At 39.7% G+C, this 23,090-nt stretch overlaps 2 protein-coding genes and 1 non-coding gene across 14 annotated transcripts in view; 2 read left to right on the plus strand and 1 right to left on the minus strand.

Moving 5' to 3' along the window:
• LOC117898295 (tight junction protein ZO-1) overlaps positions 1-23,090 on the minus strand; it is a 99,661-nt gene that overhangs the window by 19,137 nt on the left and 57,434 nt on the right. The window contains exon 1 of one of the 12 annotated variants that reach the window (XM_034807554.1): positions 20,994-21,696. The exons of 8 other annotated variants lie outside the window; for them this stretch is intronic. In XM_034807554.1, coding sequence (XP_034663445.1) covers positions 20,994-21,666 — 673 coding nt within the window. In that variant the 5' untranslated portion in view covers positions 21,667-21,696. Of the gene's footprint in view, positions 1-13,841; positions 14,565-20,993; positions 21,707-23,090 lie in introns of those variants that run through there. 3 more of the 12 variants (XM_034807555.1, XM_034807564.1, XM_034807565.1) reach the window with 3 other exon arrangements.
• LOC117898297 lies at positions 17,090-17,886 on the plus strand. The gene is made up of 3 exons (XM_034807568.1): positions 17,090-17,225; positions 17,278-17,595; positions 17,662-17,886. The coding sequence occupies exons 1-3, from the start codon at positions 17,160-17,162 to the stop codon at positions 17,824-17,826; spliced, it is 549 nt and encodes a 182-aa protein (XP_034663459.1). The 5' UTR covers positions 17,090-17,159; the 3' UTR covers positions 17,827-17,886.
• On the plus strand, positions 21,848-21,920 carry Trnar-ucg. The gene has a single exon. It is a non-coding gene; the product is annotated as a tRNA-Arg (tRNA).

The raw sequence follows: 23,090 nt of genomic DNA on the forward strand, positions 1-23,090 counted from the left end.
CATTTCCATAGCAACTGCACTTCAACTTCACTTAATGTTAAGTCTTTTAGTTATGAATTTGCATTTGCAATATCTGTACACAGAATTCCCATAAATACTATATTTATTTGCATTAATATATATTCTCAACTTCTACTGAAGTTTTTTGGTTTCGTTTTCGTTTTGCCTTTTGGATTCTTATACTTTGGAATTTACTCTCAGATAATTTGCATATTCAAATGACAGGCGACACAAAATATCTTGGCGAGGCGTCATCGCGTAGTACAGATACTTTGCACTCTGTTGCGAGTATCAACTTTTATATGTGTACATTTGTGTGTTGGCACATCGGTGTTGAGTTGGCACAAATTAGCATGAAACTAAAATATATATGTAGATAGATAGATTCAAAATCTATCTCATTGGATCATTGAGAGTGGCAGGCCCCAGACAAAGGCATTTCTTTATAGAAACATTTGCATCGACAAAAGGTTTTTTGTACGTGTCTGCCTGCCACCAAGTGGCAAAAGCCAATGACCAGCTGGGTGGGAAGGGAGCTGAAACTGAACTGGGATCTGCCTCTGAGTTTGCTGTGCAAATTTGGAGCGCCACAAAATAAAACAACAATTGCCTGTGCCTTTGCCTTTGCCTTCGTTTCGCGTATCGTATCGTAGCGTTGTATCTGTTGGATGCACCGAAAGTGAAATGTTTTTCATTTCGCGCCTCACAGCTGCGCTTCGCTGAGCGCATTTTCCACTGCACGCTGCAGTCAGTTTCTGCTTCCCGGTTCCCGAAAAGCCACTGCCATTCCCTTGTTGCTAGTCTAGATTATCGTTTTCTTTACACTGTGTATTTTCGATACAAAGTATCTTTATATTTTGGTTTTGGAATGTCACTTGCTTCTTTGGAACAGCTGGTGGTCTTCGAAGCTTATTAACATTTTACATTCTTAAAATGAACAAACACAAACACAGCGAGAGGGAGAGATATGCAGAGGGGCCCGTGAATACACGAATCTATCAGATACGTCGCGCCGTCGCAGTGTCCGCTGAAACGGCTGAAACGGCTGAAACTCGATTGGAAACTGTTTATACCTACACTCCACGCGACCATCCACCATCCATGTGGATGCCAGTTCCACACTCAATGCGATCCAAACACACACTTACAGAGAGACAGTGTGGTTGCATGCTTGTGTGTGTTCTGCTTGAGTTCCACAATCCACAATCCACACACACACATAGGCACACTGTCATAAAGGCGGCCGGAAAGGCGGCAGCGAAAACGAAAATGTAAACAAAAATGTGAAAGAAATCTCTGGCAAATAGAAAATATTTGATAAAAGTTGTGCATGAAAGAGATTTGAAGATATGGGGTCTTTTGTTTGTGAACTGCGGGTCAGTGGAATGTGTTGATGTCTCGTGGTGTGTGTGCGTGTGGAACTCATTGGTGTGGTAGAAACAGAGGAGCGGCGCAGTCGAGAATGCAAGAAAAATGATCCGGTTTGATGTGTTTTGAGGAGGATCAAAAGAAGGAGCTACCCTGCTGGCACAAGATCAAATAATGGCAGGAATTTCATCATAAATTGAAAATCGAAAGGAGAAATAAGAGAATAGATATGGGAAAGTCAAGAACTTCAACATTTCATCATACATTGAAAATTGTAGAACTCTTTGTTACAAAAAAATCTTCACTTCCTGATTCTGAATCCAAATAAAACTCTTCTACTCTTCAGTTCAATTCGATTATGGAGAAAAGTCAACAAGCGATTCATCCAACACTTTCCTCAATCGATGCAATAAATCTTAATTTACATAAATACATTTACATTCACAGATTTCTGCATCTATTCCGCAGTTTTTCCAGACACTTCAAAGGCAAAAGAAAACAAGTTGAAAAGTTCACAGCTTGAGGAGCAGACATCTTCCAACTTCAATTCAATTAACTCTGCCTCTCTGTGTCCTATCTTTGTCGTCGTCTCCGATCTATGGGGGATCATGTGCATTGGAGCAATGGGGCAACAATGGAGAGCGTATTAATTCAATCAAGAGGTTCGCTTATTAAACGTTTAAAGTGACAAACATGAGACCCCGGCGACAGAAAGATCTCTCCATTAAGCGCTGTGGAGAGGAAAATTCTGTGAATTAAATTTTATATGTCTGTATACATATCCATTAAAGTGCAAACTATGCAGAAAATGTATTGCATTCATGAATTTTTAAAGACAAAATACGAAGCAGAAAGAAAAACAAAAAAAGAGTGTCAGGGGTAGAGTTCTGCAGTGTATCTCTGTGTGTGCAGATTGCTATTCATATATGTAAAATATGGTAGTATATAGTATGTAATCCACTATGCAGACGACTCTCGCTGGCTGTCAGCAACGGGAGACTGCAACTGACAGGCAGCAGCATTCCCACACCCCTCGAATATTTATGCAAAATTAAAAGCAAATCAACCGAGGCAGCTCTCCAGTTCTGCAGTTCCCATTCCCCTTCCCATTTCTAGCTCCATATGCAGGCACAGTCGTCACTCCTCAACATCAACATGGCAGTAGAATATACATACATATGTATGTAAGCGATTCTGACGCCATTGCCAATACCCACAAAAACAGAAACAGAGAGCCCTGATGATGCCAATGCCTTTAAACAATGGAAACTCTAGTCTGGAATCTCAATAAAGTAGAATTTCTTGTTGTTTTTCTGTGGGGGGAACTCCATGCCAAAAAACAAACAGAACCCAAAGACATGCTCACATTCAATAGTTATTCAATAGCCACTAAAACAATGGCCAAATATTGTTGGGGCTGTTTCAGGGATGCTTCAGACTTGTAGGAATTTTCAGTGGAGTTCAGGGTTCAAGCCATAGTACTCCCATTTTCACAGACACTCGTAAATCATGGGGCATGCCCTCAAGTTAGATTCTCTCTCACTGATCTAAATAATAGCCTTTAATTTGTTCAACACCTACTGGGATTTTCGATTTAACCTTTTCTTTCGTTCTGTGGCGTGGCTCTCCGTCTTGCACACAATTTATCAACATTTTAATGATTTTTTAATCTATTTCTTTTCTAGTCTCGCTCTGTACAGTCCCAGGCGTTCGATGGATCGATCAGGTAGGGGAAATTCAAGGCACAAATTCAAGCAGAGAAAAAAGGTTCTCAAGGGTCATTTCAGGTACAGAAAAAGAGCACACAATTCCCCCATCCCATCGCAACCCAATCCTCTGGCTTAAACATGTTGCGACAAGACCAAGACCTGGCCTTGTGTGTGGATGGTAATCTATAGAAAACATATTCCACAACACACAGAGCCCTAGAAGAGTAGTGGTTGTTTCTACTATACGTAGAGGCTTCTCTTTCTTCCTCTCGCTTGCTCTCTCTCTGGTGTACCTCAATTGATAAACAATTGACTCTTGTGTGCATCCAGACATACGAACATCGACACCGACAGACGAACACACAGATACAGCATACAAATACAGGCACGGAAATGCAATCAACCATGACAATTTTAATTTAAGTGTTCCCTCGCCTTTCCCTCTCTCTCTCCTTTCTTCCCTCTCCCTTCCTGTCTCTGCAGTGGCAGGATATGAAAAAAACTTGGCAAAAGTTGCTGCATTTGGTATTTGCCAAATATTCCGTACTCTTCTCACACCCCCACTTCCTTTTGTATTTACTATATTCTCTACGCTCTTTCCACTTCCTTTCTCCTCTTTTCCCACCTCTTTCGTGCTTTCTCCTATCCCCTTCCCCTTGTTACTTTTCTTCATCGACCAGACACGAACCTCAAAGTAAATAAGTTTTGAGGATAAAGGGATTTTAGGAGTAGGTTTTTGACGTTGTCATTTTTTAAAGCTGATGATGATGCACGTACAGTCCATGAATACCCCCAGGCTAGGAGTATTTTTGTGTTTTTCTCTGTGGTTGAACATTTTTAAACTCCCCAAAGAATCCTCTTCTGAATTATAGTTATTAAAGAGCTAACACCTAAGCCCTCCATAATATTTTGTCTGAATCACCATATTGTCAAATATTAGTGCTAATGCATATCGGCAGATGGTGACCCCTTTCGAAGGCTACTTTCGTATGCAAGTCAGATGGCGATGGAACCCATGCTGGAACGTCTACCTTTCCCATCCTCCCATCTGCCCTCTTGTCTGGGTGTTAAGCGACAATGTTCCCTGATGCGCCCCTTCATCTGCTAGTCTCTGTTGTTGCACCATCGTCCTGCTGGCACGGAAGTGATATTGTGGGAGGACATCCACATCCACAGGAAGAACAACAACAACTGGAGGTTGGAGGTTACGTTGTCCTGCCGCTCACGTAGATGACATACGACTTGTCTGCGACGATTAACAAGTCGAAAGAGTGGGCTGTGATGATGAGTGGAGAAGCAGTAGGAGAGAGAGGGAGAGGAGCAGACGACAGCGAGTGAAATGGCCACGTGACGGGTCGGAGAAGGAGGTAATGGCCAGGCAGGAGGCGGAAAAGGGCTGAGGTTGAGTCTGACCTCCTCCGCCCACTTGACATGTCGAGGCCATTTTGGGGAAGCGCTTTTCAATAACAACATTTGCATATTCCATGACACTGATGTGTGGATGTGGCAAGTACTCATACACTAAGGGAAAAACAAAAGAAATTGTGAAGAAAAACAACCAAGCTTCAAATAAAAATCAAATCGAAAGATTGATTAGAAATTATAATAATTAGTCCTTCACAAAGTTTACTTTCACATTGAATACCCTATTTTTAACATCCAATTTTGTCAGTGTATGTACATATGTATGTATGTGGCACTGTTGCCATTCCAGTCCAAATGATGCGTCTGAGTGGCTTTGGCTTTACTGTTGTTTCTGTTGCCCCCACTAGAGTATCCTTTTGGGAACATTTAACGAGTTTTATGCCGTCGCGACGTGTTAATGTTTTCGCTGTCCAACTTTAAAGCCAACATATTGAAATGATACTTAAACTGTAGCACATACACACACAGAATCTATCACAGTATCTTTCAGATACTCGTCCAAATTTCGAACCAAAAGCAAGCACACTTTTCCATAGACATTTGGTTTTTTTCTGTTAAGAATTCCTATCGGTGTCGAGTGTTTTCTTTTGTTTTGTGCGTGGTACGTGCTTGAACTACAAAACTCTAGATTTCATAGATACGTTCATGCATATATGTACATATGTATGTATATAAATTAGGCAGAGGAGGAAGCGCTATGGAGTGAACTGCCCCCTACTCTTTCGAATGCAAGAAAAGTGCGTTCTTCATGTGTTTGAATTATGGTGCGCATGCGTGCCACGCAGAGGCCCTTCTTCACCCCGGGGGATACAATGAATGCCACTTGGAATTGTGCCCTCTTCTCAAGTGTGTATCCATGTACCTATCTATAGATACTCGTACTCGTAGGTTTTGGAATGTGCCTAATGGAAATGACCTTTATGGCTGTGTACTCGTATTTGGGTCAGTCATGCAGCAAGGATTACGCATGAGTATGTTGCGGGGAAATGCCTCTCATCATAGATTTCTATCGTTTGAAATACGATGGCACTAGGGAAAATGCAATGATTGAGAGATCTAATGGAAGATTAGAGGATCCTAAGCCTAAGAATTTGGCACGATTGAAACGTTATTTTCTTGATTGTTTAAGGGTTATTTCACATTTAGGTTTCAAAAATATCGAATGAATTAAGCATCTTTAAATCCTATCTCAAATCGATGTTCCCTTAAGAGCTTTACTTCCAAAGCACAATCCCCCTTCGATCAATAGCTTCAGCACCCAACAAATCCTTAAAGTCCAAGCAAATGTATCCGTTGGCGTGTTCCGTGTCCATTGTCATTTGTTGGACTACACATAAGCGCTCTCGAGCATCCTTTCACTTGTCCCGACGTGTTATCTTCAGCACAAACACACATCCTCCTCACACAATGCTTGTTCTGGTTCTTGTTCTATTATCTCATCCATGGCCCAGAGCAAACACCTACTCCATTTTTTTCTTTTCTTTTTCCGTGCAATGGTAGCGGAGCGATGGGTAAACAGGAAATGGGATACAGCAGGATACATGTATAACCTCACACCACTCCTTCCCAACCATCTCTCGTATGCAAAAAGTAAACACTCTGAAAATGAGTGTGTAATTTTCCAAGGCAAACAGCAAGCAGTTCCCCTTCAGAGGAGTGAGGCATAGCCCAAAGGAAACATGTGAAGTGCCACAAGGAATACAGGAACCGGCAGACTGTCGCCGCCTCTGACATGTCTCTGAATCGAAATCATTATGTTTCCATTCTAATCAGTGAATGCAGCAGCAGAGAAAAAAGTGGGGCAAAGGTGAAGTTTCCTTTAGACGGAGAGGCCTTTTGGAGACTTGAAATAGAAGCACATGCAAGATATTTAGGAATAAAAATATGGTAGAAGCATGAAAATAGATACAAAACTTAGATTTAGAGCTCTCTCGTTGTTGGGGGCGGTATTTCACGGAGTGGCTTAGCAATCAAGCTGAGATTAAGCTGTTAAAAATAAGCTAGCACTCGATTTCTGCAGTACACCCCTTAATACATCCCATTTCCACTCGGATTCCCATTACCAGCTGTATACTTTATATACATACATACATACATATGTACATACATATGTCATTAGTTCTCCATATCAAAAAGAGTATTTTATTTATGATTGTTTGGACAATCACTCGTTTCATTTGTTCTCCCCCATACTCTGCATTTATCAAGCAATTAAGTGCTCGACACGACGCGAAAGCTGCAAACGAAATACCCACGCAAAAATACAACAATTTGCGGCTCAAGAGAGAAAAAGTCTAGTGGAAAAAATCCATAATATTTAATGTTACTCGTTTGTAATAAATGCAAACTATGTGGCAAGCCATCAACAGCCGCAACCACAGCAAAAAGTAGAAATAGAGCCGCAGCTACAGTCACAGCCACAGCCACGGATCACAGAGCGATTATCGATACCCACACAATCGATTTATGTGCAATTTGCATGGCTGCGCGGTGTCACTTTAGATAAACGTCACACACACGTAAAAATAATTGACATGGGTTCGGGGGAGTACAGTACGGGACGGTCCATGCTAATTTATAATGGTACAGTGTGTTACAGAAATATGATGATGGATTGGATTCTTTTTTAAATTAATCATTAAAAGTGTTAAGTTACATGATATGTATGGATTCTACTTAAATTAAACATCGCTCGGGGCTTTATTTTTGTTGCTAGCCTTCATAGACTTGCATTTCCCATGTGTGTTTCATGTGTGTTTATAATTTCGTACCACACTGTACACTGGTGCACCACAACATTGTATATACTCCCTCATGCTTGATCATTGGTTGTCCACACCTTTGGATGCATCTGAATGATTCCTTTTTTGGGGGACAAAAACTGCACACAATTAAGTGCAATTTTCCATGAAAATATTTATCCGAGGAAGTCAACTGGAAAATGTTGCCTCCCCAAAGAACAACTATTATTTTTAATGCATGAGAGAGTTCTGCAGCTCCAAAGCCTATCCATCCATAATGAGATCCAGTCTGCGCTCCCCTAATTAAGCTGCAAATTATTCATACTCACGAATACGCTGAAACCCCCCCAAGGGCATGCGAAAAATTGTTTTCTAAAAGAACGTTTAACTCACCTGAAAAGAGGGAGAGAAAACAGAAGCAAAATGTTAAATAATTATAATAATTATTCGAATTATAACTAATAATAATATCAAGAGTCTACCATAAATATCTCCCTTTTATTTCCGTCGCTTTGGATGAACATCATAAATATCTCTTCTCACAACACAATCAATCTTTAGTTTTTGGCCTTTGTATTCAAATTCCAATTTAAAAGATTCAGATTATTGAGATGCGTACGTAAATCCATAAAAATACGCAAATAAAAGAATTAAAATTCGCAGAAAGACCGCAACGAATCTTTCCACAGACTTTCGGAGTTTGCTCTTTGGGCACTGTTTTTTGGGTTTTTTTGGGTTCATCAGTTGGCTAAATGGGGACCTCTGCCACCCTTTCTCAGTGGCTCTTGTCTGATGTTTTATTCAATCTGCGATTGATTTGCATATAAAATTGCTTGTTAGCCCTGATGGCTTTTTGCTTACTTTCTGGTTGTGCTTTGGGATTAAATATCGCCAACTTTCACATGCTATTCTGCCCCACATGTTCCCATGAATTCAAATCAAATTCAACTTTGACATTTTGCTGTTTGCATGCGGAAAACCCCGAATCGAATTGAACCCACACAAGTCATCATTAAGGTGTGCATAATTGCAATTGTCGGAAGATAATGTCCCATAACGAAATTTAATAAAGTTAAAAGAGATAGGTGTGGTTAGACAGATATCCGTAAAATATAATATGATAAATACAAGCTTTTATTTTACACGCTTGATGGTACATACATCACATTGCATGGCCATACAGGGCTCAAATTGATTTGATACGAATACCGCATTTGTTCTCCAATCGAATTTCAATTGTATAATTGTATATTCTGTGTGTCATCAGTCGGTCCGCCCCCATTCTGTCACAGACAGTGCAAAGAGTGAAAAAGGCAATTACTTTTTATCACCATTCAACAGCTTCAGAATTCAGAAAAAGTGTGGAAATGGCATGGAAAAATAATAATATTTATGGCGAAAAATCAGACAAATGCATAAATATTTTGAATCAACCGAAAAGAAAGGATAAATAAAATAAAACAATTACAAGTGTCTGTATCGTCATTTGAGGTGAGGGAATACAATGAATCATTGGGTAGGAATGGAATTATGAGTTAAAGAAAGCCAAACAAAAGAAAAGAACGCAATTAATTGAATGCAAATATGGAGGGTCGAAGTGGTAGACATAAAAACCACAGGTGGAGTCGTTGATTGTGTGGACTGCGGAATGTGTGCTGTGAAGGGTTCTGCCTGATTTGATGTGAAGAGAACAATGGAAACACCACACACACCCAGAAGAACCTTATTGCTCAGAAACTGATCGACTGAACAGACAGCGATCGAGTGAGTGAGTAGTTGGAAAACTATGCAACATGAGAGTGCTGTCACTTTATATGCCCTAATCGGGTGCATTGTTTTCCGAATTTTCATTTATCAAATTTGTAGGGCTCGTGTTTTTGGGTCTGCAAATAAATGGGTTACATTTTAGCACATTTATGTTCCTAGAGTAACCAACCATTTTTTTTTAAATTTCAAAACTATTGCACTATGATATTCGCCAATTTGTTGGTTTCCTTGAGATTTTGTTGTAATTATGTTTCATTGAAATAAAATGATAGTATTTTATAGTTGTGTGTTTTATATATAAAATATATTACTATCTTTTTATTTGCAAAAATATACTTTAAAGTTGCGTCTTGCGTGACATTCAAAAAAATGCATAAGAGTATAAAAACTTCGTTTTCAATAAATTACTCTTTCCGCATTTCTTGTTAAAAATCCAAACAGGTTTCTTCATTATGAATCAATCGGCAAGAATTTGAAACTGGGTGCGGTGTGTGCACCGCTGCGGTGTGCGGTTTGGGGGCAGGCAGCATGTCAAGTGAAGTTTTCATTTGGTTGCTGTTGCTGCTGCTCGTATCTGGAAACTGCAAAGATACAACTACAAATCGCTGCCATTCATTTCCTAATCAATGTGGCTGCTGCTACTTCAAAGCTTACTGTTTTTGGTTTCGTTGCTTGGTTGCTTGGTTTGTTGCTTGGTTTCGTAAGCCCAAAAAAACAAAAAACAAGTCTTTTGCCCCAACACAAAATGCAACAGAGCTGGTGCTTTCAACGCATTTTACATGTCTTATTTTATATCTGGTAAGATTTTAAAGTCTTTTTCAGTCTTGGAAACTATGCAACACACATTGCGAAGACTCGAAACGGTTTTTTGTTACCCCAACACTGGCCCCACAATTTGAAATCCAGTTTTACTTATTTTTGCCGTTTCTAGATTGTCGCCTTTGGATTTCAAGATTTCCCATTTCAAACTGCTAATAAATCTTGACTCTTAATAAGATCGTTTTGCGTACAAATATCGTGTGTGAAATTTTGCATGTGAGAAGTGGAACAAACAGGTGGAACAGCACCGAAATGGGGAAGTAAGTACTAATGTAGAATCGGATATACATAGAGACATACATACTATGTACATATGCACATGTTGTGGGTGCACACATTGGTTATTTGGTTTATTATGAGCTATGTATGAATTCTAGGAAAAATAGTAGGAAGCTTTCTGTTTTGAATTTCTATTACTTCTAAGAAACAATTTAAAGGTTGTGCAAACCTCTTCATAGTTTCCTAATTTAGGTTTTACTGGGCTTTAAATATCACTTTAGGAAGCAGGTGAAGGGAAAGCTACAACCCCATTGACAAAAGTACAAAAAATATAATGTTATAGGTAGATGTCGTCAATATTCAAATCTAATATTATTAACATTCCTCCAGGGAATATTCACATTCTGTTGCCAAAATTCCATTCACATTTTGGTTTATTAATAGCCACTGAAACTCCCTCGAACGAATACGCTAATTGCACGCGAAATGACTCCAATCAAAATGCAAGAGCAAAAAAAAAGCCATTCGGAATGTTTTCTTGTTGGAGTATACATAGCTGACTCGACATTCAGGTACCCTTTATTCTCTTATTTGTACATATTTGTTGGTGTGTATGTTCATTTACTCTAGTATAATATAACCCCATATACCCCTTCATGATTACTGGGTATACAAAGTTAATTTGAAGCTCACGTGACTAACACAAGACAGAAGCTAAATTAACAATTTTACAGCTCAATTTCGAGGGAAAGAGTGAAAATAGCGGGGGAAAAAGGGTTACAGTTTTTATCCATTTTCCACTATTTTTTTGTTTTTTGTTGATTGCAGGCTCAAACAATTATGAAGGCCTAACATGGCAACAGACCACGAACCATGGAAGTGTAGCTATGGCAGGGGGATATGTTTGCTAGACGGGGGGCGAGGTAATTGCCTCGAAGCATGGGAAGGGCCCCTGGCCCCCACAGCAGACATGGAAATCACTCAATTGTCTGGTTCAATGCAGCAGTGCAGTTCATGGCCCCTCCTGTTAGATAACTTTCCCAAAAGAGTCAAAGAGTTGGAGTCAGGAGTGGCAGCTGCACAATAATGGCGTTAAATTACCAATATAAATCAATGGGTTAAACGTTGAACACCCGCATGTAGAGGGAGGGAGACAGTACGAGTCTCCAAAATCAAAGTCTCCAAAGGGCCCGGCTACATCCAATGGCAATGGCATGGTGTGATTGTGTGTGTGTTTGGTTCCATTTCGCCTGTTCGTTTCCTCCTCCCCTATTAACTGATCTCTGATCTGAAACCAGTTCAACAACAACTTGACTTGGATTCTGGCTGTTAAAGACTTTTTCTTTCTTTCAAAGCGAGTTTCAGTTTCGAGTGGAAATTCTCACTCAAACCCCCTTTTCCCCACCATCATCCTTGGAGAATTCTTCTGTAGACTTTTGTGTATGGATATATGTAAATGTGTGCTTACTTATGTGTGTTTGTGTTAGGGCTTCGAATACGTGTTTCTTGTTCTTTTTGTTGTTTGTCTTTTATTTTTGTCAGAGATCGAATCCGTTGTTGGTATTCTTTATGGTCATGTGAAAAACTGGTTTTTTTCCTCCTCTCTCGATGTAGAGGTAGAGATTCTTTATGGCATGGCATGGGGCTCTTCTGTGTATATTTGCTTTTCCAGAAATCGGTTTAAAGGATTTGCTTTCAAAGCTGGAGCATAAATTGCGGTTTTTAAGCACAGCTTCAAAATGTCTTCATAAATATGGGGGTTCTTGGTTGAACTTGGCATTGGAAAAAGTTTCTATAGAATCAACAAGAGATGTCTGCCTATAATGCTCATTAAAGTTCTACTTTCTTTGAATTTAAATATCAGATTTTAGATCTTTGTTGATATTTTACCCCTCAACCATTCCCCATCTATTTCCACTTATTATTCCCATGAATTATCATTATGGTGGAACCCCAACTTCTACTTTCTATACCATATCTACATACATATCACATATCACACAGTTATTCCCATAAATAGCCATCAGGCCATAAAAGCTCTATTCCATCAGTGAATGGCCATAAAAATAGCATAGCAATCCAATGGAATTCCATCGTCAAGTCTCGGCTATAATCAATATATTAGCCGTAGCCATGAATTATGCATTCCAAAATGTCGACCCAAAGATTGCGGCAGGTCTTGGAGCCAACAGAAAAACAAATGTACACATAAAAGTGAATGCCAGAGCTATAGTTGGAACCGCGGACAGAGACAAAGTCTAGTCTACTACTAGTCTGTCATCAATGTCAAGTTTTTCCACCCAAGAGACGGGGTTTCGAGGGGGTTCCAAGCTTGTGAGAGGAGAGTGCAGTTGGTATGTGAGAAAGAGGTGACAAAATGGTTCTCTGCTAAGCAGATCTCTACCTTGCAGTCTCTGTAGAGCACTCAAGATAATCAGTGAGGCATGTAAATATTCAGAGACAAAGAGGAGACTCATTTCACACTAATATTTATCAGACTCTTTTCTATTAGAGAATGATCTTTGGCAAGACATCAGAACACTTTCCAACCTATACTGTTATAACCTGATATCTTTTAAAAATTTCCATATCTCTAACATTTAAAATATTCAAAGTGTTTAACATTCATATACAAAGGATAAAAGCGCCACTTCATCAAAAGTTTCACTTTCGAAAAGTTCATTAATTTTACGAGTACAAGTTTTCTGGTAGTTTTTCTCCCCACACTTCCCTCCACCATCCACACTCCACTCCCATTGGCATCGTATTTTCCTTGCCCATACTCGTAAATTCATTTGGGGGCTCTCTGGTTGATTACCCCAGCGACAGATACAGAGTCAGAGGCAGTGAATCGTCCGAGCAACAGGTTGCAGGAACGTAATGACAGTTGCAACAAAAGTTCGGCCTTTCATTCGCTCTTTCTCCATCTCCCTCTCTAGTTGCAGTAATTTGTTGGCTTTTTTTGTTGATATTTTATATATCTTTGGCCATGTGAAAATTACACACTCGAATGCTAATTAACAGTTTCTTTTCGGATTTTCATTCGATTTTCGTTGCTATTAAAAGGCAATCTTTGTGATTGAATGGTAGGCATACGATGGATACGATGCAGATATCAGTTTTGGTATCCGATGCCGTTTTCTTAGAGAGGTTATCAAACTTTTGGCATCTGAAGCCTAAATATCAATTTGCTTAGCTCGAACTCTCTTTCGTGCATAACCTTTACGGGGCTGACGCTGTTTTGTCTGTCCATAAAAAAGAAAAAAAACAGTTTCTTCTTCGTGTTTTTTCAATGCATTTTCACTTAGTGCAAACTTGGCACTTGTCTTCCCCCCACTCCGCTAACTCTTTTACTGCTGATGAGGTGAGAGTTTTCCAAAGCAAATGAGGAGTGTAAACAGATTTGGCTTAACTAATGAGTTGAGAGGGAGATCTTTACTCCAGGATGGATGGTGTATGGAAACAGATGAGTATAGGCAAGGGGGACATTTTGTAATGTCTTTTTCAGCTTTCTAAGGCAATGAATTTTCATCTTTCCTTTAAGCAAATATGTGAAATATTGTTGTAAGATTCCATATAATTAAAGGAAAACGTTCTATATGGTATCCTAGGGCTATCGATACGTTTTCATTTGGGTAAAGAGTGATAATGATGACAGCCTTTAATTCATTCGATTTTATTTGAATATCTATTTTGGACACATTTAACAAATTAAATGCCCCTAATTTATAAATCTTCTCTTCTGGTTTATCTTTAGGGGTTTTGGGTCGGTATGTTGCTCTGCTGTTTTTACCTGTTGCTGAAATGATTCATGACGAAAGTGATTGTTTGGCAGAACGTGTTGATTGCCCGCTCCAGAGCCGCTGACTATATCCATCTCTCAGGAGGAAGGAATGCGGTGCAAAAATTACTGTGTGATTTCTGATGATATTGGTATTCCTTTCGTTTCGTAGAGGTTATGTTGGCTGCTGCTCTTGCTTAGTGCAACATGTTGCACAGACATTTGGAAATCTTGTTCTTGTGTAAAAAAAAAATGTCAATGCAAGATTTTTTCTTTCTTTTTTCTTTTTTTTTTTGGTGTTGTGTAGAACGGGTTTTAGGCACTGTAGCATATGACACTTGGAATTACATTTTTCTTTTTGTGTATGATTTCTGACTGGAGTGGATTTTGTTGTTGTTGCTTTTGTTAATTAATTGAAGTCGCGAGACGCGCGCGTGACAAACAGCAACAACGGCAAACTAATGCCAAAGGCACGGATCGGGATAATGCCAGGCACGTTCGATCAACGAAAAAGTACAGGCGCCCCCGAAATAACCCGAACAAACACCGACACGAGAAAACCGATGAGAGAGCAAGCGAAATAGCAATACAAATCACAGCACACACACAAATATCACTGAGGGGGGGTGTGGGTCGTGTGGGGGGTATCAATACATCGAGAGAGCTCGCTCGGGTATAACCAAATATTTTTCATCCGTTAATCGCGTCCATTCGCCACCAACTTTTGTCGACTTTTGAAATGGACGCCGCGGCGCGGCACGCTCAAGAAAAAGCAAAAGCCGACGGCGACGGCGGCTGTGACGACGGCGTACGTGTAGATACGTTCAACAAAAAAATATGCTCAAAAATGCTCTCACACACACAAATAAACACATACACACGCACCCATGCGCCCCTTTGATTCAGGTGTGTGCGCTGGCTGGGATTCAGGTAGAAACGTAAACTTGTTGCTGGCAACATGAGCAGAAAAATGTTGCCAGGCAACTTTTCTGTTGCATCTGTATGGTATGTGTGTGTATTCCCGAGTGTGTGTGTGGGTATGTGGTTCCACTCAAAGCGACAAAACTACAAAATGGGCAGCACTGGCAAGGCTCCGGTTGCCTTTGTGTGAAGGAGTTTTTTTTTGCAATACCCTTAAAGAGGGGTGTAATGATTTTGAGATTTTTTTGAGGTAGTGAAGAATACATTGGACGATACTATTAAGCTAATTTTATATGTTATGAATGGATATGATATGATTACTACAGATCGCTGACAGGATCCCATCACCATAATTGAAATTTAACTCCAATAGCAACGATCGTTTAGAGACCCCTAAAACGGTTGACAGCATCCCAAAAATACAAAGGAATTGTGGGATTCTGTGGGAACTAAACAAGTTCTACATTTTACTACATAGTTTCTATAATTTAGTTGCATCTGAAAGGGTATCAAAAACTCAAGACCACTGATGCCAGCCAGTATTCCTTTTCTTGTCTGTTCTTGGGTGCTGTCTGGTGCTGCTGGTGCGCTCTCTGTTCAAGTTTGCAATCAAAGATAAAAGAAAAACTTGCCAGCTTTTTGCTGGAGCTGCAGGCCCGTTGTCCCCGCAGTCAGTGTGAAGTTGGTATTTATAGGAATGCGATGGAGGAGCTTTTGTTGTAGTTTTTTTCTGTTGCAGTGGCAGTGCCTGCTGCTGTGAATTTGCAATGAGTGCAGCAAATGCTTAAGGAACTTGCGTGTCATGTTAAGGAGAGAATTGTAGAGTTCAGACAAAGAGAGAGAGAGAGAGAGAGAGAAAAAGAGAGAGAGAGTGGGGGACCAGATGGTTGGGGTATGAGCCATGAGTCAGTCACCGGTTGCAAGGGCGTTAAGTGCGGTCAAGAGATGTCTATGTAAGTATGTAAATGCATTTCTATGATTTACAGGTAAGCATTTGGTTTAGCATTATCATAAATATGAATTAATGGTAATGGAATATCCAATATGCCACAAGCATGTAAATCGTAGAAATTCCATCGTAAAAACTCCAATGAGGAAACTCTAAGGTAAAAATACTGGCATGTCTAATCATAGTTCAGCTCTCAAATATGGTATCATCCTCTTGAATATCCACTGTCTTCCACTTTACCTAGTTTCTTTACATTTCCTTTTAACATTTCATAAGTCATTGAAGTTTATCCCATTTCTAGGTCTCTGCATCATTCGACCATAATGCTGACCAAAAGAAAACACTTCCTCATCCTTATAGACATGACCTAGCCCAAGCAGAAAATGTCTTTCAAAACAAACCCAAGAAGAGTCAGTTCAAGTGCTTCTGCATGAGTAGACAGAAAGCCAACGGATAGGAAATGAGGGAAAATGAGGAAACCAAAACAATACTGTAACTCAGACTCCGCATTAGTTTACGGTGGGTGGTGGTGGGTCAATGGGTTCCATATTAACGTAGGTTATGGACCAGTGGCAGTACAAGTCGTAGTCAACAGAATTGAAAGAATTTCAATTAAATTGTGCTCTACTTGTGCTCTTACCCCTCTCTGATAATTTCTCATAGAAAACCTCCAACTATAGCCACAGTTGAGTTGTTTGTAGTTTATTTTTCCCAAAACTCAATTAAATTAAATTGTTTTTTTGTTTGTTTCGGGTGGAATAGGTTTGAGGCGTTGATTTCTATCTGGCGGACGCCGTCCGCCGTTAATGACCTGGCTTATGTGAAGCAATTACCCAAAAACTTAATGCACTACAATTATTTTATCAGTGACTCTCTCTTGCTCTGTCTCTCTCTCTCTATACTTATCTCTTCATGTCTCCTTCTCTGTTGTTTCTATTTATTTGTATTTTTTTAGCGTGCTCATTAAATTTCGTGGGCACGTGCAACATTTCAAATTGTCGGCTGGTCTTTTAATTTTTGATACCCAGTACTTAAAGAAAACCAGTACAGGGCATAATCAATTCTTGAAGGTGTATGAAACAGCCAGAAAAAAGCGGCTATGAACCCATAAATAAATAAAAGCTACATATGTACATATGTACATACAATGTACATATGTCAGAAATTAACATGTGAATTTTAAAAACATTTTTATATATCATATTCCTGTTTATTTTCCATCGATCTAATTGTATGTACATACATATGTATGTACATACTGACCCACGAAACGCTTGAAATGAATATGTACATACATGCATACATATTAATCTCTTTGTTTGATCAACCAATAAAGCGGAAAATTGCAAAAAGATACAAATCAACTGGTATACTCAGATATTTGGAGATTTACAATTATTTCGAAAACCAGTTGGTTTCTGCCCATATTACAGAACAGTTAGTTGTATGAAAACGATCCAATGCGGGCTAATCCATTTGCCTGTGTGTTCTTCGGAGTTTGGATAGCATTCCACTTTGGCTTAAATGTAACTATTGATAAATGGTTGAGATACATTTGTACAGCAATCAACATTTCAGGATGCCGTCATCTTTAAGTTTACGAATTTCGTCTGCGAGAGCTACAATAAATCCTGGTTTGTGTTCCAAAACTGTCGCCTGAAGGCTTTGAGTCGGAACAAAGTGCTCTTTAATATGAAGGGGACGGTGCTACATCCTGCCACCAATATAACACTTCATATCCAAGTACTCAAAAGGGCAAATGGATACAAGCCATGGTTGGTCGACGTTCATGTTGATGCCTGTCGGTTTTTACGAAAACGTTCTCCACCCGTTGTTAATTTAATCTACGGGTTATTTAAAGAGTTTACAAACATAAACCACACGTGCCCCTTTATGGTAAGATACTTGAAAAGGATCTAGTTTACAATGTTTAATAAATATGAGTACAAATTTCCTTAACAGGGTCCACAAATTGTCAAGGATTTCTATCTGAAGCCTGAGCTGTTGCGTCTGCCCATTCCGACTGGCGATTATATGTTGACGATGCAGTGGTATTTCGATAAGAAGATACAATTTGATACAAATGTGAGTTTTATGTTCGTTGAGGATCTAATTAACAGAAATTAAACCAAAAATGTATTGTGCAGACGATCGGATATGACTATAACTCTAATTTATATACATTCTTTGTTTAACGGAAGTAATTAAGGCAATTAAACACAATATACATATGTATGTATGTATGTACATACATATGTACGTGTTTATCATTAAATGGCACATTAATCTATTTCAAATGTTATTTTAAAAATTGTTGGCTGTTTTCGACAGATGGCAATCGGATCACTTATGGCCAGTATCTGTCGTTTGGCATGGTTTGGTTTTCGCATGGTATTAGTGCAATGGCAAAGCTCTTTTAAGTGCATATGCTTCTCTCTTTTAAAATATTTAAAAAAAACTGGGTATTAGAGTGTCGATGTGCCTCGACTCTAAACGTTTCAACTGGTTTTTCTTTTCTTTGTCTCTTAATTTTTTTTTTACACAAATATTGTTTCTTAGAGGCTTACGAGAACGCCACCTGGTGGTCGTTGTTAGTTATTACAAATTATAAACATTTATACGGATGTACATAAGAATGTACATATGTACATATAAATATTTACATATAAATGTACAGGTAAATGTTTAAATGTAATGTACATATAAATATGTACACACTCGCATTGGAGGGGAGGAGGGTCTAGAGGGTGTTGCTGGAGTTTGTCTTGTTGCAGTTGGGTAATTTGATTTGTACTCCAAGCCCAAGTCTACAGAGGGGCGTAATTGCTGGTCAAAGATATTTAGACATTTACGATCCGGCTGTGGAGTTGGTTGGCAGGCAGATTATGCACAGAGATTGTGTCAGATTGCTAGCTTAAGGCGGATAATACGGAATAAATGGGCTTATGACCCCCCGTAAATGTTTAAAGAGATATAAAAAAAGATATTGGTAATCGAAAGGAATGAACTACAACAAGAAAAATATATCAGTCAATTTCAAATAAAATTTTGCGTTTTTGGTTTAATAAAAAGTATCATTCTGAAGTCATAATCACATTTAATCCATAAAAACTCCTCTTAATTTCATGTAATTATAATATTACTTTCAAACTTGTCAAACTCAATGAATGCATCACATTTTAATAAGCCGTAAAAACCGCAACGAAGCCAATTCATTCACACTCCTTGCTCTCCTAGCCACAATCCTGCTTGATTGGAGCTCAGAGCTCGCCTTGCATTTTCAATCAGTTGTCGCAACTGCACAAAAAACATTGAATCTCGGCACGTGACTGCCTTGACGAACAAAAAGACCATCTGTGAAATTTTTTAACAAGTTACTGGCCCAACTTTCTTGGAAGGAGGAGACGAGACGGATAGCCCCAAGAAAATGCCACAACACATGCCAATGTCTGCCAAAGGGGAGGATGAAGGGAAGGCTATATTAAATTTACGAATAACTGCATCAAAAAAGAGGGGAATTCCCCAACCAGAAACGACTCAAGCTGCATTACAATTGCTTGTGATATTGGTCTTTTTGTTTTGCTTTTGCATATGGGAAATTCCTTCCCCGGATTTGGCTTAAATTCCTTAACTATTTTGAAGCTAGAGCTTGAATTTATAATGCATAAATGTATGCACATTTCGTTGGACTTCCACTTCCATTTCCAATTTACTTCATTTCATTTAAGTTTATCAGATATTCTAAATGGAATTTTACACACAGCCGGAAGTTGAGTCATGGCTGGAAGTGGGAGATGTTTATACAGTGCACTGAAGCAATGCACTGGTTCACTCTCCGCTTGAAAATTGTGTTTATGTTGCCCTTAAAAGACCAATGAGTAGTCAGAGAAAGAGACAAAAGAATTACATCTTCTTGAGGACAATTTGTAAGTATTGTATTGTAAGTAAAAGTATTGTAAATTATATAAAACATAAATTAGATAACTACTAGGTGTAGGACTATTCAAAATTAAAGAAAATACAATGTTCAAATCACTTTTGCTTTTTTTTCTCTTTTAATGTGTTTAGTATCATTTTCCTACCTTTGAAATCTATAACTTTTGGTGATGAGTCCAACAATTATACCCGCGTAAATACAGCACCATTTATCATCATCTTTTAACCACTGTTCTGTCTCTGCCCCAAAAGCACAATCAACGAAACCAATTTCTCAAACTCAAGTGCTCCTCAGAGTAGTCCGAGTCCGAGAATCGGCATCCGAAACAGAAGCGCATAAATTGAGCCCCAAGCAAAAGAGGGATTAAGCCAGAAAAATAAACCACAAGAAATACATCCACTAATGACGAAGAAGACACCACAGCAAAATAAAATCAAAATAAGTTTAAAATAAAATCTAAAATGAAACAAAAACCAAAACGTCATGGAAGAATGAACAGCCGCGGCTTAAAAAATGCATAAAAGGAACTAAGGAAAAGGGGGGAAAAAAGGGCTAAAGGAACCACAGCAAAGAGCAGGCTTTTCAGAACTGGAAAAATAATCAAAAAGAAAGAGTTGAGTGGAGTGGAGTGTAGCTCCGGAGCAGTCCCAAAAGTAGAGTGAATATCTTTTTATGGGGCAGGTGTGTTTTACCCGGTACTCGAAGAGTTAAGGGGTATATTAGATATGTTGATGAAGGTATTTGCGTAACGTACGGAAGGAAACGTAGAGAATAGCCCTTAACATACATATGTACATATGTATATCATGTACCCGAATTAGAACATCTATTCTGACTGAGTGCCGGGTATAAAAGTAGTAACGCTGCTTTAGTAGCGTCTCTCAACGTTCCTCCTCGTTTGATTTGGGAATGGCAAATTAGCAGCTACTGTCTGGACCCTGCCTCTACCTTATTTTCTGCACTTTAAAGGCCAGCCAACTCCTACCATTTCCCCTTTAGGCCCGAGGCAAATTTCGGAACATCATTAATTTTAATTTTTGCGCAGACGCACCCCAGGGGCCGCTACAGCCCAAATGATGTCTGGCCAGGCTTCAGTGCCTCAGTTCTGTCCACTGCAGAGGCGGCTGGCAGATTGGATGATGGCGAATGATGACGGATGGCCTGGCGGAACGAGGCAGCAGCAACACGACCACAAATGTAAATGTAATTAAGGTGGTCATAAGGTGCCATGCCCTGCCACACCGCCGACAATTGAAAATGTTGCAATCATGGGTTGACAAATGCAATCCATGGCGATGATTGATTGCACCATTTGAGTGTTCGAAAATGTTGTTTCTGGGATTGGTATGCCTACCTTTTTTGAAGCGCCGTTGCTGTGATGCCGTGGATGCAGTTTCAGCACTCGCCTCCCGCTTGCCCATTGCCTTTAACAGATCATCCACATTCCGTATGTAGGGACGATCCCGATCCCTTTCGCCGCCGCCTCCACCACCCATGCAGCTGGCCATGCTCTTGTTGCCGGCACTGTTACTGCGGGAACGGGATCGCGTCTTTTGCTTGCCCAGCCAGTAGACCTGATTGGCCAGATTAATTTCGGCAGCGGCGGCTGCTTTGCGGCCCTGTCGCTCATGTTCATGCTGGAGTTGCACCTGCTGCTGCTGTTGCTGTTGTTGTTGCTGCTGATGCTGCTCCTCCAAGTACTCCCCGGCTATGTGCACCTTTGGCGTACTGACCAGCTGCAGGCCAGTGGCGCCGAAATGCTGCGGGAACTCGTGCAACTCAAGCGGATAACGCGGATCCATGGGCTGGCCGGGCTGGCGGGGATACATGTAACCATCGCGCAGGAACATTTTGTTGGTTGTGTACACCCGGTCGTCGATTTGGTAGATTCCACTAGAGCCCGGACCCTCGCCCCCGCCAATGATGCCATTCCGCACATAGGCCGTCGGACGGTAGCGCACCAGGGGATTGTACACATTCGATTTTGGTTGTTTCGTTTTGAAACTGCGTCGTCGTGGGGTGGGTTTCATATTCGTTTCGTTTTTTTTTCCGATGTTTGTTTGCTTATGCTTGTGATTATGACACTTTAATTCACGTTGGTTTGCCAAGGGGGGAGGGGAGAGTGAGAGCCGTGCTAGCTACTGCAGAACAAACCCTAAACCGTGCTAGTCATCGTGTACTTATTCACGTTTAAAACGACAATACACAAGCGACCGTGTGGCCTAATGGATAAGGCGTCGGACTTCGGATCCGAAGATTGCAGGTTCGAGTCCTGTCACGGTCGAATAGAAAGTATCTTTTTTTTCACTTTTTTTTCATTTTCAGTCAACAATTTTTCTTCTCAATGGCTTCAAATATTTTTTGCTCTACTAAAATAGATTTCAACAAAAGAAGATTTAAATAGCTTGTAAATTGTGTTCTACCCGAAAACATTAGCCATATAGTGTATGTATGCATATGTAAATGTTCCAGTTCATACAACAAAAACTGTCGCAGTTGATTTTTCGCTTCGAACACACATCTTTTGTTGACGAAACAGAAAAAAAAGTGCAAAAAAGAATTTTTATGTTTGGCCCTGACAGGATTTGAACCTGCAATCTTTATATCCAAAGTCCAAGTGACTAGTGTACGAATCAGGCGCAATTTGACATTCGTATCTACATTAAAATGTAACATTTACACCATGGCGCTTTCAGTTGAATTTGGGTACTACTTTAATATTTTGCCTTAAAAGTATGCAATGTTTTATTCAACTGTGTATTGCACTACCATTAGCCTCTAAATATGCCACGAAAATGATAGTTGATGTCACAAATAAGCTAAAATGTCTCACATCAAATATTTTGGTTTTTTTTTTGCCGGCGCACACGTTCAGCACACGTTCACGTTCGATTTTCCACTGCAATTGTTTGATTTTAATGCAAACACTTTTTCTACTATTTTCTGGAAGGCAGAGCCCTAGGCACGCACACAAAATCCAATTAGTCAGAGGGGTTCAGTTCCGTCACTTTTTCACCTTTCTAGCCTGTCCGGTATGCTTTTGCCTGTGGCAAGGTAAAACGTTTTTCGAACCCTCAAGTATTGACACAGTTTTCATGTCACTTGTTTTGTTAGAGACATTCGTCTTCCTGAACACTGAACTGTCATATACTACTTAACCAATGAATAGAACAATGAAAAAGATATGGGGGGAGAGAGAGAGAGATTGAAATACTATGCTAATCTGTCAACTCAGAGTTGGTTAATTAAAGCTTGATTTGCAAATAATTTGTGGCTTAGCCATGCCCCAACGGGTCTTCTGTTGTCTTCTGGTGACCCCAATTCCCATTCGAAATTGTGGAAACATTGCACATTTGTGAGGTACGATTAGGTCGTTGAATGGTCAGACTATTGGGATACTCAGATAATTCTATTGACGCCCCTTTTTTGGAGGTTGGTTGTGTGTCCAGAATTG

This window comes from Drosophila subobscura, chromosome O (assembly GCF_008121235.1).
Source record: "Drosophila subobscura isolate 14011-0131.10 chromosome O, UCBerk_Dsub_1.0, whole genome shotgun sequence".
NCBI classification, from domain to species: Eukaryota; Metazoa; Arthropoda; class Insecta; order Diptera; family Drosophilidae; genus Drosophila; species Drosophila subobscura.